Source organism: Lepidochelys kempii, chromosome 6 (assembly GCF_965140265.1).
Source record: "Lepidochelys kempii isolate rLepKem1 chromosome 6, rLepKem1.hap2, whole genome shotgun sequence".
Lineage (NCBI taxonomy): Eukaryota > Metazoa > Chordata > Testudines > Cheloniidae > Lepidochelys > Lepidochelys kempii.
The window spans coordinates 28727307-28746034 of NC_133261.1; the positions used below are offsets into that span (position 1 = coordinate 28727307).

At 38.2% G+C, this 18728-nt stretch overlaps 1 protein-coding gene and 2 non-coding genes across 8 annotated transcripts in view; all 3 read right to left on the reverse strand.

Moving 5' to 3' along the window:
- The window catches only part of NAP1L4 (nucleosome assembly protein 1 like 4), a 56427-nt gene that overhangs the window by 17299 nt on the left and 20400 nt on the right, over positions 1-18728 (reverse strand). For 5 of the 6 annotated variants that reach the window (XM_073347273.1, XM_073347271.1, XM_073347272.1 and 2 more), the window contains 6 exons: positions 17896-18037; positions 15442-15528; positions 11967-12101; positions 11058-11129; positions 5677-5816; positions 2661-2806 (listed from right to left, as the gene is read on the reverse strand). In XM_073347273.1, the coding sequence (XP_073203374.1) occupies positions 2661-2806; positions 5677-5816; positions 11058-11129; positions 11967-12101; positions 15442-15528; positions 17896-18037 (722 nt within the window). The remainder of the gene's footprint in view (positions 1-2660; positions 2807-5676; positions 5817-11057; positions 11130-11966; positions 12102-15441; positions 15529-17895; positions 18038-18728) is intronic. The other variant, XM_073347270.1, reaches the window with a different exon arrangement.
- On the reverse strand, positions 7386-7505 carry LOC140913960 (small nucleolar RNA SNORA54). The gene has a single exon (XR_012159721.1). It is a non-coding gene; the product is annotated as a small nucleolar RNA SNORA54 (small nucleolar RNA).
- LOC140913961 (small nucleolar RNA SNORA54) lies at positions 14006-14131 on the reverse strand. Its single transcript, XR_012159722.1, has one exon. It is a non-coding gene; the product is annotated as a small nucleolar RNA SNORA54 (small nucleolar RNA).

Below are 18728 nucleotides of genomic sequence, written 5' to 3' on the forward strand. Positions count from 1 at the left end.
AAATCTACATTTGTAAATTGCACTACACTACTTGTATGAAGTGAACTGAAAAATTACTATTTTATCATTTTTACAGTGCAAATATATGCATTAAAAATAGTGAACACTGTACACTTTGTATTGTGTTGTAATTGAAATCAATATATTTGAAAATGTAGAAAAAATTCAAAAATATTTGAATAAATTTCAATTTGTATTCTATTGTTTAACAGTGCGATTAAAACTGATTAATCGATAAAAAATTAATCGTGATTAAAAAAATTAATCATGTGAGTTAACTGCGATTGACAGCCATACTATATTTACACACATTCCACGTGCAAGTATTTTCTATTCCAGACATGAACTATGTATTATGAATAGGCATGGCAGAATTCACGTTTAATTTTCTTTGTATAATTGAAGATGTTGAGTTAGATTTTCAGTGGCACAAAAATTATAGGGATCACCACCACATATGAAAATATGTATTAAATCTCCTTAAAATCAAATGGTAAGAAGTTCAAGCAGCTTTTTTTTTTTTAAAACTTTGCCTATTTGTAAATTTCAAATCGGTGAAAATAAATGTTTTCATTAATTTGTGTTTACACTCTGAAATCCACATTTACTGACAAAAATCCAATCCAATCCTTCCAAGCCTAATTATGAAAGACTTGGAGAGACCATACAACATGTGCTGGTGCTACCAAGGGATTAACCAGGCAGTTTACAAAAGGAGACATGTCTACCAAAAAAAACCTATGACCATTTTTGGTCAGTGCATCATCTATGAAGTTCACATGATGAAACACTTCTCAAAAACTCACATATTTAAAGAGAAGGTTGGAGGTTGCCATCAGAGACCAATCTCAGATGGTTGGACTCTTATTTACAATCTAGTTAAGTATAGTTTAAAATATTAAACAAGTCTACTTTTTTTTTTTTTTAATACCTTCCAACTTTAGCAGTCTGCAGCATTAGGAGAACATATGTGAGAATTATGCATACACTGTATTAAGCGAAATGTGTGCCATTTTCTTTGACCTTACAGCTCACCAGTATCAGTTTGCCAGCACCAAGATTTGTAAGGCATTTGAAGGAGCCACATATTTACTCCAGACAGACAGAATACACACTGGTATAACTTGCAGAAGAAATTTCTCTATGTTAATACAGTTCAAACCATCTTGAATGACATACAACAGTATGTAGTGACCAAACCTGCAGCCCAGGCTAAATCCTCTTTGCATCATAACAGCACAAGTGAAACTTAAGTTATTGAGCCACTGGGAATACTCCTATCATAGGGAAATCCTCTAAAGCCAGCTAGCTCTACACCAGCTGGTCCTGCTCCAGAGGCAAGTTTGGGACAAGTGGTGATGTAGCTGGAGTGTGTTCCAGCAACCCTGGGGTCAGCAAAATGGTCTCCAAAGCACCATTCCAGCCAGCATAAGTTTGACCCCTGTTGCAATCTAGAGAAGCCACAGGGGTGCTAATGTGGTCTTTGGATACCCCCAGGGTCAAAGTAGTAAAGTAGCATAATGCCAAATCTGCACTGCTTTTCAGATTATGGAGCTCTGGCATGCCAAAGAATCTAGCCCACTATATTTATATCCTCCCCAACATCCCAAATCCAGGTACAAATCACGCAATTTGTGATTGTCTTGTTTGAAGAAAGTGGATGTTTATATAAAAATAAAATAATGTTTGGTGGCATTACTATTTATATCTTACATAATGTGATAGGTACTTATGAAAAGCCCCATATAAAGAGCAAGGTATTATTATTACTACTCTTATTTCAAGGTATACAAATAGGTGTTCCAAAATATCAAATAGAGACCAAAAAAGAATGCACATAACATATATTAGGATATGGCAGTCACAGGTATGTATTTTATCTCTCTGTATGGCAGATAAACATAACTGCAGAAACCCCCCTGGTGCAAACAGGGCTTACTACCCAGAAAAGGGAAAAGAGCACAAGGCCTCTTGAAGTGCACTAGCAATTTTGCTTAATTTGGTCAGATTAGCACTTGGATACAATGATAGGCACTATAGCAAACCCTAACATAATTACAGGGTGAACAGGATGTAACTACTGAAGACTTAAGTGAGATTGGTCTATTGAACCGAGATTGGATGTGAAATCTTCACACATTACATCTAGAATAGAAGTATGGAGCCACCCTGTGGTAAAAAGTAAAATATCCTTAAAACTAGTAATATTAAGAACATGGGCCAGGCACAATATGCTAACAAAAGGAGTCCTGTCTACACTGTTCTTCAGCTAATAATTCCCTGTAGAATTAGCTTATTGCTAAATGAGTTACTCTAGCTATAGTTATAGTCAAGGCAAAATCTGAGTTTAGTTATTAGCAAATAACAGCTTTTTCAGGCTAATAAATAGCACTTGTTTCAGGCTCCAGATATTTACAGCGTCAAAACTAGAGTGACAACACCCAGTCTGTTTCAGTACTCAAACTCCCCCAATATAAATCCCACTGCTTAGGACTGATATAAATATCTTCAAATGAGTGGCTAAATGTTACCACAGTCACATCATAAAGGCAGAACAACATATAGCCTAAATATAGCCACTGTGAAGAAACTACTTTTGTAAAAACAGAGTTTGGGTAACTGCAAAAATCCAGGTTTTTTTGCTGCTCAAACAAGCTTACCTTTTATGGGGCTGAAGAAGTTAAAAAAAGAGTCATTGGGTACTTGTTTGGTAATTGTTCGAACTGTGCCTCGACCCTTGTGTTTCTGCTTCTTCTTGATTGTTTTAACTGTAACATTTTTTCCTTTCTTCCATTCAATAGTACACCTAAAAACAGCACAAGGAATAAAGGCTTTAATGCAAAAAGACATTTGGGGGAAGACGGGAAATAAGGCATTTAGTGCAATAAAAATCGAGGCATAGATAATTGAGACGGCTTTACAAAATGCTAAACCTATTTTGAACATATTGAATTTATTAATGTTGTAGTTACAAGGACTAATGTTCAGTGTACAAACCAACATTTTCTTAAATGCAGGAGCCAAATATCTGTTCACACCTTTTTGCACAATTCTGTCAATGAAAAGAAGCTATAAACTTTCTGCATCTGGCCAGGTATTTTGTTTTTGTAAGGGAATCCCTAGGTGCTGTCAGGGAATCCCTAGGTGGGGAAGTGGGGGCATGGCCAGAGTGTCACTATGCTCCTGGCACATTCCCTTTGAGCTGCAGGCAGCCAAGCATAAATTAAGAGACAGTTCAATATCTGCTCATACCAGGGATCAGAGTAGTCCCATTGCACCAAGAATCAGGGAACTGTGAAGGAGAGACAGCCATATTTACAGTCCCCTGCCCTAGTCGTGTGCAAAGCACAGCTTGGACTAAACAACCAAAGAACTGAGCCCAGTGTATACTAAACGAGAAACTGCTTGGTGTTCCGGTCCTTGCTGCCAGAACGTCACCTGACTTGGTTCTCCCTGCACCTCAAGTGAGAGGCTACATCTAGATCAAGTTTAGTCATGACTACTGGTACCACTGAATGAGCTGCAGCATGAACAGTTCTGTCCTAACTGAAACAAACCCTTAATTAAAGAAGGCTGCTTGGCACACTTAGCCAACAGTTCAGTGGCCAAAAACATCTTGTTCCACAGATGGTCTCACAGAACAATTTGATAATTAGCTGTTACATGGATAGGGTCAATGAACAATTGCTTTCTTGCTCTGCTGATCCCAGTAATTAAGTGTGGGATCCATGAATGTACTTAGGCACCTAAACCCCTGACTCAGGCTATGTCTACAGTACTGCGCTAAGTCAACCTAAGTTACACTATTCCAGCTACATGAGTAACGTAGCCGAGGTGGATGCAGTTTAGGTCAATTTACTGTGGTGTCTACACAGCACTGGGTCGATGGGAGACGCTCTCCCGTTGATTTACCTTACGGTCCCTTCATTCCTGGAGGAGTACTGGAGCACGCTCTGCCATCGATTTAGCGGGTCTTCACTAGACCCACTAAATCAGCCCCCAGTGCATTGACTGCAGCAGCGTTTCAGCGCTACCCTACGTAGTGTAGACATAGCCTTAGACACCTAGTCTCCCATTTCAACACCCAAGTTCCAATTCTGGCTCCACTGCGATCCACAAAACTGCCATCAAATCCTGTAGGCACCTAAGCTGATTCGGTGCCTATGTTTTTCAGAGTCAAAAGTTTCCTACTGCATATATTCTTGCCTATGAGCATGCACACTGATGTCTTCCTTTAGGTGTCCAGACACCCATCTCCCACCTAAGTCTCAGAACGATTCACAAACATGGGAAGACAGGTGTTCAGCTGCTTAAATCATGTGTAGGGCCTGATCCAGTAGGCAAGCTCAGATGTCACCTACCAGGTTGGACTCCATTCAAAATCCAGCTGCACGACGATAAGGAAGGGGTGGTGCCCCCTTAGAACTTTTAGTCCAGCAGATAAGAGCACTCAGCTGGAATGTGAGAGACCCACTTCAATTCCCCACTTTCTACCAGAGAGTGGGAGAAAGGATCTGAACAGAGAGGTCTCCCACCTCTCACGAGAGTGCTCTAGCCATTGACCTATGGGATATTCTGAAATGAAACACCTTCCTGTTGAAGCTGTTGCACTCTGAATAAATAAGGAAAGGGTTATTGGAGCAGGGGGCCTGGACCCAGGATCTTCCACCTCCCATGTAGATGTCCTAACCACTGGCATAAAGTGTCCCTCTTACTTTCTCTTTTTTCCACCAGGGGACCCCTGCATCAACTGTTTCCAAATATAAATGTTTGCTTGCAATATTCTGAACACTTGAGGCACATTGGCAGGGTACCTTAGTTTCAGCACACTTGTCAACATACCTCAATCTTCCATGGACCGTGTCAAAAAGGACTTAGAGGATAGCTCATACCTGACTAGGTTTGGAAGGATTACATTTTTATTAGTAAATATTGATTTTGCTGCACACACAAATGGAGAAAAAAATTGCCATTGAAAACAAATTACAGATAGCCAAAGTAAGAAAATGCTATTTGAGAACTCCGAGCTGGATTTAAGGATATTTAATTTGTGTATTCTGACACTGATGTTGACAATTTTTGCATTAATAGTTATAAAGCTTTAACTTTTTGAATCTCAGCATCCACTGTTAACTTATTGTCTGAGCCCCCCCCCCCCCCTAATTTCCAACAACCGAAAATTTAAATTCATAAGAATCAGGAAAAGATGCTTAAAAATAAATATCCAATTTCTTTTAATTATATAAAAATCAAGTTCTGCCAGGCCTACACGTGACTATTGAAAAGTTTTTTGTTGAACTTCAAGAATGCTAATTTAATGCCAATTGTGATTGTAGTGTTTGTGAGGCAGGCAAATGCCCAATAAGGACTAGACCGAGACCAGCCATTAACTTTGAACCAAAACAACTTTTAGCCACTACCTTCCTGGACTGAATTTGAAAGACTTGTATCCTCACTACTAATCCCTTGAACAGGAGAGGCACAGTTTTAAATGCATATTATATTCCATCTGTACAGAATAAAACTGTTAGAGTTCACTATCTATACTACCAGCTTCATGCTTTCATCCACAAGATTTTTTCCTAGTATCAACCATTACTAAGATAAAAAAATAGAGTCCGGGAGAATACAGACTAGAAGCTCCAAAAATATTTTTAAAACAAAGATTTTCCTTACCCCTCACAATCAACTATTTCAGGGCCTTCAAACGAAAAGGGATCAGTCTTGTCTGGCTCTGACTTCATCTTGTAGGTTTTTGTCAGGACTGAATTAGTAAAGTAGTCATTGGGCTCGAAGTAGAACTCTAATGAGAAAGACTAAAAGACAGGTCCATTATTGTTTTAAACTATACCCGACTTTAAAAAAAAAAAAAAAAAAAAAAACCAAAAAGCCACCACTACCAAAAACAGTAAGATGACCAAATTCTGAACAAATACAGGTAAGAGGAAATTGAAAGAGCATGTGTTAAATACATATCTACTGACTACAGTAATGATTTTTTAAAGTACAATAATTAACAGAAATAGACTTGGATAATACTTTGATCCTCTTTTTAAGAGGAACAGGCATTGCATCTTACTAAGTTTGTAAAACTAAAAAGGTGAGGGGGAGACTTGTAAACTCTGCAGAGTTTATACAAACTCAGCCTTGGCTCTAAAAGTCAAGCTGAGTATCTGTCACTAGTGAGAACCGAGGGGGGGGCGGGGGGGGGGGGGCGAGAGAATGTTGGCAAGTAGTAAACTTGCCAGAAAATGCCTTGTGGAGGGATACAAACAATCCACAAATTCAGGTTTAATTAATTTAATAGTTGTGACTAAAAAAAAAAAAAAAAATGGGCATGAAGGAATGGAATCTTAAAAAAATCAAAACTGTTCATTAAGAAACAAAACATTTTTGTATTTTATTTAAAAAAAATTTTAAAAATTGCAACAAACACTTATACAACCCCACTGAATACTCATGTTACATGGGATAACTGATGGCCATTTTGCCAGCAAAAATCTTACTATTGTTGATTTGTGAGAACATTTGCAGGGCTGGCAGTGTTGTGCAACTAGAAGCAGATCTGAAATGGAATTAGACAACAATGGAATGCCAACACCCTTCCCTCCTCCAGAAAAATAAAAGTTAGTTTTCAGAAAAATACTACAGAATTAAGAAATCCAGATATATAAAAAAATAAGAATGAAGTTATATCAATACTATTTTGTATGGCATCATTACATCTCTCTTCAGGATAACAAATCAGAGCAATATATTAAATGTTCTTTGACATGCGTATAGTTTGAAACCTTCTCCAATTTATTTAGAAAACCACTTACTGAAGTGATATTCTGAAAGTGAATCACTGTAGCTTGAGAGCATAGCACCTAGCTACAGGATCCTGACAGTTAAGACTGGAAGACAATCTCCCCTACAAAATGTGACTAATTTCGCTAAATATTGAAGACTAAGATTTATTGAGGTCATTTGTGAGCAAGATGTATCTGACATTTAAAATAAACTGAACAGAACAAGTTATAGTATGAACATGACTCCTCAGTATCAAGGTTTGATTATATTCCTTTAAAAACTGCCTTTCTTGAACTGCAGCAACTATGCTAAGGTCACATTTGGTCCAAAACAAAAATTACGGATAATTCCATTAGTTAGTTTGCAGCTTATGCCTCTGAAGCAGAGAAACTGTTTTATTAGAATCTGGTAATTCATAACATACTTAGGCAGTGAGTACTTTCTGCAATGAAAAAAATCCCAAGTATTGAAGTTACACACAATGCTGTTACTATTACAAATTAGTGACTCATTTTTCAGAAAGTCACTATTATAAAAGACCAGAGAGCAGTTTTCCTGTAAAGTGGGTAAGAGTTTCAGTGTCTTTTTATGAAGTTTGTCCCAAAGCTAGAAGAGACATTGAGTTTGTCAGTCTTCTGTTATTGGACTTAATGTAGCACTGGAATGGAACCCATTACCAGAAAGATACTGTCAACAGGTTACGAACAGTGCAAATGGCAAGAAAAGAAATAGATTGGTAAAATCTGACCAGCCCTAAAAACCAAGTGTAATTGCAATTTTGTTTAAGCTATTTTAAACTACAGAAAATTAAGCTGAGTGACAGTATGACATTATCTGCAGAACAGAAGAGTTTTAATTAACGTTCTCTGAACTACACTTTAAGAAGTTTTATTTGGATAAAAAAATCAGAACCCTTTAAAGGGTTTGTTTCTGTGCTCAAACACAACCCACCAAGTTTGGGATCTCCTGGTTGTATCTTAGGTTGGCAGGCAACAGACCATTGTGCATATGGTATTGTATGCCCCTCTGTGACAAACTCACTTGGCATACATCTTGGACCATTCTCCCTGCTTTGAGAGCTCTTTAAGTCTCTCGCTAAAGTTATTAGCGTTGTCTGCCTCAATGGCTACTCCTTCCCTTATATTTTACTCCCTCAATTAGTTTGAGCTATTGTTTTATTTTACAGAGCCGGGGCACCTCACAGAATGAAGTCAAATTATTCTCCAACTCTTGTAATCATTAAAGCTTTTGGGAAAGTCCATCTTTTTTGCTACTTGTCCTGCAATGAAACAAGTCTGGTGTGTGTACACACACCTTTTATTATGGACAACTGCACTGTCACAATACTCAACAATATAAACAGTCACACAATGAAGTGTGAAGAGAGGCTGTGAATAGAAGTTAAAATATTTTTGAGGAAAAAAATTACAGACTAAAGTCAGTTTGCAAGGATTAAAAAACCCAATTGAGTAATTTATTCGACAAACATCCCAGTGTAGCATTTTCAAGCCACAGTAATGTATTAATGCATAAGAACCAGAAAGAAGTTTACTCTGTGGTAGCTGAGAGAAAACAAGATTACTTGTAAATTTGATTTTTCTAAAAATATTCTGACAGGACCCCTGGTCTCAGCTACCTAACAAAACAATGTCAGCTCTAAGCTCTTAGGGTTTTTTCATTTAAGAGCAGTGATAGTAGGTGGAGCATTTGGAAGGCCCTCTCCTGGCCAGCCTGAGCCAGCATGAGTTTGACCATTACCCTTAGAACACTGTAGTCAGTTTCAACTTTGCAGGAAGAAAGCTTCCTCTCTGACATCCATCCCCTTACAAAAAATGTAAAAACAGGGTCAACGTGCAAAAACCAACAACATCGTCAAGAAGTCTGAAGGGACATGAGCAAGAATCTTGTCAGAATGATACTTTCAAAAAAGCAGTTACAGGCAAGTACTTTTGCCTTCTCTAAAGAAGATACTCCAGGAATGAAATTCAGAGGGATGGAAAGAAACTTCAGGGAGGTTGTGGTCTCCTCCATCCCATCCCACAAAAGTTTTTTTTTTTTTTTTTTTTTTTTTTTTTAAAACACAAACAGACAACAAATAGGCCAGGGGTTCTCAAACTGTGGGTTGGGACCTCAAAGGGGGTCGTGAGCCCATTTTAATGAGGTTGCCATGGCTGGCTTAGATTTGCTGGGGCCAAAGCTGAAGACCAAGCACCACCACCCAGGGCCAAAGCCAAAAGAGCATGAGCCCTGGATTTCGGGGCTCAGGTTACAGGCCCCCCGCCTAGAGCGGAAGACCTCTGGCTTCAGCTTTGGCGCTGGGGTACTGGGGCTTGGACTTTGGCCCTTCCTATTCAGGATGGTGGGGCTTGGATGGTCTCGGGCTTCGGTCCCTTCTGGAGTCGTGTAGTAATTTTTCTTGTCAGAAGGGTCACAGTGCAATGAAATTTGAGAACCCCTGAACTAGGCCAGCCAGTGATGCCTGAATAGGTATTTTAAAAACACACACAGAACAAAGACCTCCCCAAAATATCCAGGATAACACAGGTAGCCTGAAGGATGTACCAGTTAAACAACAAACAACAAAAACCACACACTCATGAGATGTTTAGCCACTTTAAGTAAGGGACACCCTGAAAGAATAGGAATTCCACAGTACAGAAATCCAAACAAGTACAAAAACAAGTTATGCGGTGTTAAGGCACCAAAATGGGATTTCCTTATGGAAACTGAATGCAAGCAATTATGTTTTGCAAATGTTGCTGCCTTGCAGATGTCCATGACAAACATCTTTGAGACAAGCAGTGCTTGATTCAAAAGAGGATTGGCATGACCTACTGTCAAGGCAATGACTTCTATTATAATAAAAAGAAAAGGAGTACTTGTGGCACCTTATTCTCGTTACAGCGTGTATGGTAACACCCATTGTTTCATGTTCTCTGTGTATATAAATCTCCCTACTGTATTTTCCACTGAATGCATCCGATGAAGTGAGCTGTAGCTCGCAAAAGCTTGTGCTCAAATAAATTTGTTAGTCTCTAAGGTGCCACAAGTCCTCCTTTTCTTTTTGTGAATACAGACCAGCACGGCTGCTACTCTGAAACCTATTTCAATAAACGGTCTCAAAAATTGTAGATTTACAGTTGAAGTCCATGAATACTCTCTGGTGTAGTTGCCAAGACTTTGGCTTCCTGATAACCTAGATGTTTTAAAGTTCAATCATGATGAGCCAGACATACTGATTTAAGTTAATTTCTGAAGGTAAGCGCCAAATGATTCCCTGCGTGTGCTCATTTATAAACTCCACTAGTAGTTTAGCTTTTTCCTTCCACAGATAAGATTGCACTAGAAGCTTGACAAACTGTAAAAAAAAAGTGAAGTCAGTACACATCTATGCAGCAGCTAGGAGGTATAATTCCCAGCTCAGGTAGACTTAAGCATGCTAGCTCGGCTTAAGCTAGAAACAACAAATAGCAATGTGACCATGGAGCCATGGGTTGCAGCTCAGGCTAACCACACAAGTATGACTGCAGCAGGTTGAGTGGGACTACTTAAATGGGTAACAAACTGCTGTGGCCACCCAGCTATTTTAGGCATTAGCATGAGCTTAGCTAGTGTGTATGTATGTCTATTTGAGCTGGGAATCACTTCTCCCAGCTGCTGTGTTGATATTAACTTTAAGTGTATATTTATCTGGAAAAAAATGTTTCTAAGTGCAGTTTAAAAAGTTTATATAAAAATATCTTTCATTCAAAATTTTGTATTTTTCCATCTCTACCATATTTTTCATTACTACTTTAAATTAACAACTTACGTCACACTGATTTCCATTTTTTATTTTGGGGAAGGTATAGTTTTTCTAATGTGATGAACAGTACACATGATTCTTTTTGAATAACATTCACTAAATATGGCATAAGTAGCTGTTTCAATTTTTCAATACAAAAATTAGTTCACTCTTTTTAAACCTAAGTAAAGGGGCAACAAGAGGAGGTAGAATAGAGTTGAAGGTGATGATAAAGACTGACTAGACTACAAGACAAAGGGCAAGAAAAACGACTACAAATCTGTGCTAAGAACGTGAAGCTTGGAATCTTTAGTCAGAGCAGTATACCCCATATCTTCACACTGATGGCTGTATGCAGGGAGAGATCAAAAACATATTGAACCATCGCCCGTCGCTACTGTGTGCTATTTAAAAAAAAAAAAAAAAAAGACAAAACACCACACAAAAAAAACAAACAAACCAAAAAACAAACAATACGTACCATAGGCTGTCCAGGTTCAGAAAATTTCACTTTAATATCCTGCAGGTGTTTTAAGATTGGTTCATCATATTCCTAAACAGAAAGGGAAAAAAGTTTGAGTAGGCAGTATTTCGAAAAGCAAATTTTAATCTAAATTAGCTCACTTCAGAGCAGTGAGCTATGTAGAACCTAGTAATTTGATCACAAGTTTGTGATAAATTTGAAATTCAGATCCAAGTTCTCTGAAGTTAGTTTAGAACTGTCATTTGCCAAATTCTCATTTGTTGAAATCTGTCATCTTATCTTTGAAGTTAAAGTTGCCATCTCCTGGGGTAGCATGTGACTGAAAATTAAACTTCTTGGAAGATGAAAAATCCAATTACTACTTCCACTGCGAAGCAGAGGCATGACGTGACAGATGTATAAAAATGACTGGTTTTAGGGGATTATTCCAAAATATTAACAGAAAGTTAATAGGATAAATTGTATAAGGGCAGAATGCAACAAAAATGTATCAAATATACAAATACAGTCCAATACAGGGAGGCACAGCCTCCCCTAACCGGCCCTCCATACAATTTCCGAAACCCAATGTGGCCCTCAGGCCAAAAAAAAAAAAAAAAAAAAAAGTTTGCCCACCCCGACCTAAACCTTTATGAAATAAAGTGGCAAAAACGTATGGGAATAATTGTTTTGTGAGTAGACTGTGAATATATGCTCTAATGGATGCAGAACTAATTGCAATAACCAGTTTCCAAACAGCTTAGATCTTATTTATCAAAAACTTTCACTTAGTAACAAACAAAGAACCAGGTAAAGGATTCGCAAGAACTGCAAGCTCTTGGTTACTCACATCTTCCTCAAGAATCATCTAGTAATTGGGGAAAAAAAAGCAGGTGAAGTTAGCTTTTTCAAATGGAATTAGCTTACCTGTACTAATTCACTTAGCATATCTACATTTCTAAAGATTGTAAACCAGAAGTCTGGAATTCCTTTGGGATTTGACTCTTCTGCTGCGGCTGCTGCTTCTTTCTCTTCTATTACTACTTTGTTTTTGAGGTCTCCCTATGAAGTAAACATAGAAGTGTTTAAGAAAAGCACAAACTCTCCATAATTAAGAGCCTTCCACACTTAGTATAAAAAACTACAGTAAAACCTCAGAGTTACAAACTGACCAGTCAATCACACACCTCATTTGGAACCGACAGTAAGCAATCAGGCAGCAGCGTGCGTACACATGCATGCACCAGCAAATACAGTACAGTACTGTTTAAACAAACTACTAAAAAAGGAAAGGGAAAGCAGCATTTTTCTTCTGCAAAGTAAAGTTTCAAAGGTATATTAAGTCAATGTTTAGCTGTAAACTTTTCAAAGAACAATAATGTTTTGTTCAGAGTTACAAACAACTTCCATTCCTGGAGGTGTTTGTAACTCTTAAGTTCTCCTGTAGATGCTTAAAATGCTGTCAGATTCCTGAAAATTGTGACTTGAAAGTTCATTCTTAGAGATGGTTTTAAACCAAGACAGTCAATTCCACTTACAAATCACATCAAACAGATCCCATGTTGATTTACAACTGTCTTTCCATATTTGTAAATTTTAAAGTACTTACAACTGCTGCTGGTTTGGCACTAGTTTAAAGTGCTTTCAATTTACATGGAATTCTTGACAACAAGATACAAACAGATAAGTTTCCAATTTCACTCGCTATACTCAGGGTTTTGTTTTTTTTTTAAATACACTAAAATAATAAAACCTAAAGACAGGTACATGCCTAAACTAAGTGGATGTACTACTGTTCTACAGGGCAAGACCTAGACCAATTCTCTGTTTGTCATTTTCACTGTGCTTTGCCTAAAATTTAAATTGGTAGCTTGTGGGGCAGCGACTGTCTTTCCAAGTCTTCTAGGAAAGACCTGGCAAATTTATGGCTGCTATAAAAGTCATGACAATGTAATAATGAAAAGTACCTACAGAATATACTGTCCGGGTTCTTCTCTTTGGGGTACAACTCCACAGTCTTCAAATATATTAAAAGATATATGAAAGCTGCTCGTTGTATGTTGAAATTTTTTTTTTTTTTTTTTTTAATACAGAACTAAAATTCAGCATGGGATTGTGCTAATACACGCCCCTGCTACTGTGCCCTCATCCAACACCACAGCAAATCCAGTTCTTGATCATGAAGAAATCTGCTGCTTTGCACTCCCACCACTAGGAAGCATCACCAGAAGCTCTTAAAATTGCCTCCAACAAGATCTGCTATTTGAGTGATGAGTCAAGAGCAGGGAACAGCAATTTATTACTACTACCAGAGGATCAAATTCGGGCAATATTTACAGCAATTCATAAGATTAATTGAACTTGTGTATATACATAAGAATAGGTAAAAAAGGAAGTCTCAAAGCACTACAAACTTCAGTTGCTTGAGGACTACTGGAAGTTACCAAAAGGTGGTCCTCAACACATGCCAGTAATTTCATAAACTGTTGCCACTCATCCCATAGATTTAGACACCTTGTCGTTTGTGCTTGTGGTAGTATTGTGGATTACCATCAAATACAATGACTAGTAAATATAGAATGAGGGTAGTATTAATTTTGCAAAGAGATAAGAATGACTAAAGAAAATGGAGAACAAGTCAGGAAGAAAGGAAAAAGTGCATACGTGCGAAGAGTGAAAAGCAACACAAACTTTTTTAAATTTAAAGACATTTCTTCCCCTCAGAAAGGTTTAAAAAAAAAAAACAACAACTTTGAGAGTTCCTAAAACTCATTAAATATAAATGTAATGTGCTGAAGCTATAGAAGAGCCTTCTTAAAACTAAATATTTTCTACAACACAGATAATATATAAAGATCCAGCAGCCAGCATGCTTTTTATTGGAATAAAACTTGCTTTTACAATACACTTTACCAAAGTATGAGCTATCTATTTGTCAAATCCATACTCATAGTACTAAAAGCTAGTTATGTCCCCCAAAATAAAGAACAGCCAGCTAGCTAGCCAGCCTTCTCTTACTTTGGTGATTTATGTAGCACTGGAATGGAACCCATCAGCAGAAAGATACTGTCAACAGGTTACGAACAGTGCAAACGATAAGGAATAACAGCCATTAAACAGTATTGGTTGATGGCAATATACTGGTGTAAAAATTCAGTAAATTTCTGAAATTTAAATTTTAAATGGAGACTTTGAGGCCAGAAGTGACCACCATGATCATCCAGCCTGACTTCCTGCATACTGCAGGCTACAGAACCTCACCCATCCACTCCTGTAGTAGGGTCATAACCCTGGATGAGTTACTGAAGTCCTCAAATCTTCATTTAAAGACTTCAAAGTTACAGAGAATCCACTATTTACTCTAGTTCAAACCTGCAAGAGACCAGTGCCCCAAGCTACAGAGGGAGGCAAAAAAAAAAACAGAATAAAAATAGGCTCTCTTCTAACATGACCTGGGGAAAAATTCCTTCCCAAACCCAGATATGACAATCAGTTAAACGCTGAGTATGTGGTCAAAATCCATCACTGACACAGATCTGGTAAAGTTACCTGTAGTAACTCAGAGCCCTCCCCATCTGTTGTCTTGTCTCCAACTGTTGGAGACATTGTCTACAATGGCATATGGGCAAGCCACGACTGCTTTTAGCAATCTCATCATACCATCCCCTCCACAGACTTACCACGTTCAGCCTTAAAACAGATTAAGTTTTCCCCCCTCCCCAACTCCCTTTAGAAGGCTATTTCAGAACTTCACAGGTTTCTATCCATCCAAGTAGTGTCTAATTTCAAGCCTGATCTTACTGATGGCCAGTTTATATCCATTTGTTCTTGTGCCAACACTGGCCCTTAACTCCTCTCCCTTCCTGTTATTTAAATTAAGTCTTCTTAAGTATTTTTGCTTACATGAAAAATTAAAAGCAAACTGGATTATGATTTTAGAACACTGAATAAAGTTTGGATTTGTCTATGTAAACATTTAGTTCACAGCAAGCTAGAGTGAGAAGCTACGCCACACTAGCCTTCCGTGGACTAACTATCTGTGTGGACCCTGCTGACACACATTAACAGTTTGATAATACGCTTTAATCTTGTCCTCTTTGAAAAAGGGTGGATATCAAAGAGCATTAACAAACTGTTAATACATGTCAGCAGGGTCCACAGACAGTCTATGGTGGGCTCGAACAGGATAGATTAAATTCACAGCCCAACTTGCCATGAACTAATTGTTCATGTAGACAAGTCCTATATGTCATTGTGTTCAGTCCAGGCATGTGCTTATTACAAGAGTTCTATACGAAATCTAGATTTTGGAGAGATTAGATTTAAGATAGTATCTTTCAGGCTATATAAACAAAATTAGTACTTTATCAAATTTTCAAACTAATCATTAGTTTCTACTCACAGCTAGTTTTTCTTCCTCCTCATTTTCACTGTGCCACTCTGACTCTGCATCTGTAGGTTCAGCCTCACCAATGACAAAGTCCCTTCTCTGCACAAAAGAATTATACATTTAAGGGAGAAAATATTAAAGCAGTAATTAACGGTTACTCTGAACAATTCCCTGGGATGCTATAAAAGCCTGGGCAAAATTACTGCCTCTGGCAAAATACAAAATTAATTCTCTCATAACGACTCCCAGCTTGCAAAACAATCCTCAAAAAAAACCAAGGAAAACAATTGACTCACTACTAGGATAGTGAAGTATCCCTGATTATTAGGGTAAGAGCATGAAGGTAACAGACAACTTATTAGGGTGGTTACCACATATATTAACAGTAAGTTACAACATAAATGAACAAAACAGAACTAGATTTACTTATCTTTAAAGTGAAAACAATAGAAGTGAAAGTCACAATTGTCTGTTTTGTACTTACTACAATTTCATTAGGTATCACCGAATGTCAGCAAAAATAACTTTTAGCTCACGTACTTTGGCTATAAAAAAAAGTTCCATCAAATACAGTCTCATTGTTCCTACTCTTGCATAGCAGTTGGGGTATGTCTGCAAATAAACCACAATAGCAGTGCAGCTGTGCTGCTATAGCATTTCAGGGAAGATACTACCTACGCCGACGGCAAGGCTTCTCCCATCGACTTAGCACGGTCTACAGTGGGGGTTAGGTTGGTTTAACTGCATAGCTCAGAGGTGCTGAGTTTTCATACCCCTAGGTCAGTATAACTGTCGCTTAATTTCCTAGTATAAACCAGGCATCAGTTTCACTTTTGCTAGAGATCCTTACACACAACAGGGGAGCAGAAAAAGTTTCATACAAAAGAGCCAAATCCTCAGCCACAGCAGAGGATCACAGCACTGGAGAGGAAAGATGGAGACTGCAAAGATGGTATGAAGTTCACTTTTTCACTGGCTCTGTACCAGACAAGTCCTCAACTTAACTTTGGAGCAGCCTAATGGCTGAAGTTACACAGGCTGCCAACACCACCAAGAGGCTGAAAATGCAGCCAGAGACCAGCAGGGTTTAGTAAAAGCACCAGCCACATTCACTTGGCCAAAAGCAAATAGAGCTAGTGCAAAACCAGTATACTAGCTCTACGTCACCAGAAGATTCCCCAACACTAGTATGAGCCTCCTTGAGCCAGATTCTGCCAATGCTCCAGAGTAGAGAAGCTGTGCTCCATCTGAGAATCTGTCCCACTATCAAAAACTGGAGTGTTTTTTATATGGTCAATGTCAGGAAATTCAGTGCCACAAATACACTTCACATTTAAGAGAAGTTCAATTATAATCCTATCGATTATACAGAAAAATGCATTAGCTATGCAAAGAAAAAGACGACACGAACAGATAGAGGATGAAATTGTCTCCAAAAAGAGTTCATTATTATTTATATCTAACATGGTAAACGTTTTTACCCAAAGCTAAAACTGAGGTAAGAACCAAAAGTTGACATTAACAAGCAGTCTGTTGTACTAAAGAATGTTCTCCACCAATTAAAGGAATTCTTCTGTCAAAGAGAAGAATCTTTGTCTACTTTGTGTAGAGGTCTACATTTAAGAAAAAATGTACACCCCCCCCACCTCCTGAAAGGTTTTTGCTATTTTCTCATTATTGAATGTAAACCAAAGAAAGCGTGACTTATGAATATGGTCATAGCATCAGTTTGGTTTGTATGTTGTTTTGGTTTTTGAAACAATTTTTAAAGCAAGGAGGCTGGGATCTAGAAAAGTTGCTAAAATGTACTATCTAGTACAGTTCTAATAAACCCAAGAGCCGAAGTATAGGATATGCTATATATACTATATACCTTCTTTTATACCCAGTAACAAGTTCAGGAATCTGACAGGGATTTTACAGGTATTGCCTTGTTTTGTTAGCCCGTTTCATTCCTTTAGGAGGTTTTGTTTGTTTTTTAACATATAGTCAACTTGTCTGCATGCCAGACCTTGCAGAAGAAGATCTAACTGGCTGACTGATGCTGGAGTAGTGATATCAAAAACATGCTTTAGATATGCGATTGCATCTGCTATAGAATCCTTAAAATGGACAAATTGTCTACAAGTCTTCGAGTTTTTAATACAATCAGAGGAGTAGAAAAGAGTGCTTTACACAGCTCTCCAGCAGTTCTCCTCTTCAGAGGTACTAAAGGAGTAATTAACTCCAGCCTTTATCACTGGAAGTATAGTTTTTACAATATGGAACATCTGATAGGATGAGAAAAGAACAAGGGCTAGAGTTCTAGATTGGTAATCCAAGCTTTGCTTTAAGGCAGCTGGAGGGAAAAAAAAATACAGGGAAAGGAGAGATAATTTGTTTCTATTTTACTCTTCTCTATTTACCGCCAAACAAAGGAAATTAGAGAAAACAGCAATTTTGAGAAGATCATTATAGTCTTCCTACCTTATCGAAAAGGGGTTGATAGAGGGCTGCATATTTTCTCTCTAAATCATGAACTTCTTCATAAAATTTAGCTTCTATATGGGCACACTTCACCTGGAGTTGTTTCAAGGCATCAATTCTTCTTTTTACTGCTTTTGGTAACCTAGAAATAAACAGCTCTGTAAGTCTAGAAGGTTAGCTTCTTCACATCTAATATTCATTGTACATTATCCTGATATTATAGCTATACTCTTTAGTCATAGGAAGGTTTAGTTTATTCATAAACCCCCCACACATACACGTTCCTTTTTTAAAAAGGCATTTAAAAGCTTTATAAGAATCTTTTCTTATCCATGTTGTCCTTGATACTATTATCTCCCATCCCCTAGACCATCAACCTCCCCAATATTTCAGATGGCAGAAAATAACTTTTTTTTACATCCAAGTTTGTGCAATTACAACGACCCTTCTATGGAAAATTGTGTATTTTGTAGAGAAAAGCATGTATTCAGGGGCTGTACCCTGAAATACACCTCTACCCCGATAATAACGCGGTCCAATATAATGTGAATTCAGATACAACACAGTAAAGCAACGCTCTGGGGGGGCAGGGCTGCGCGCTCCGGTGGATCAGCGCATCAGTGTGTTAAGAGTGTCGGGCCAGGGCCGAAGGATGGATAATGGGGCCATGGGGGAGAACGGGAACAGGGGTCGATTCAGACATGCAGGGGCAGCGTGGCAGGGCTGCAGCAGGGCTCGGCCAGGCTGCAGCGACCTGGGGTGGCTCATGGTTGGAAGTTCATGCCCCAGCCCGGGTGCCTGCAGCCAGAGGGAGCAGGTCTGTGCTGCAGCCC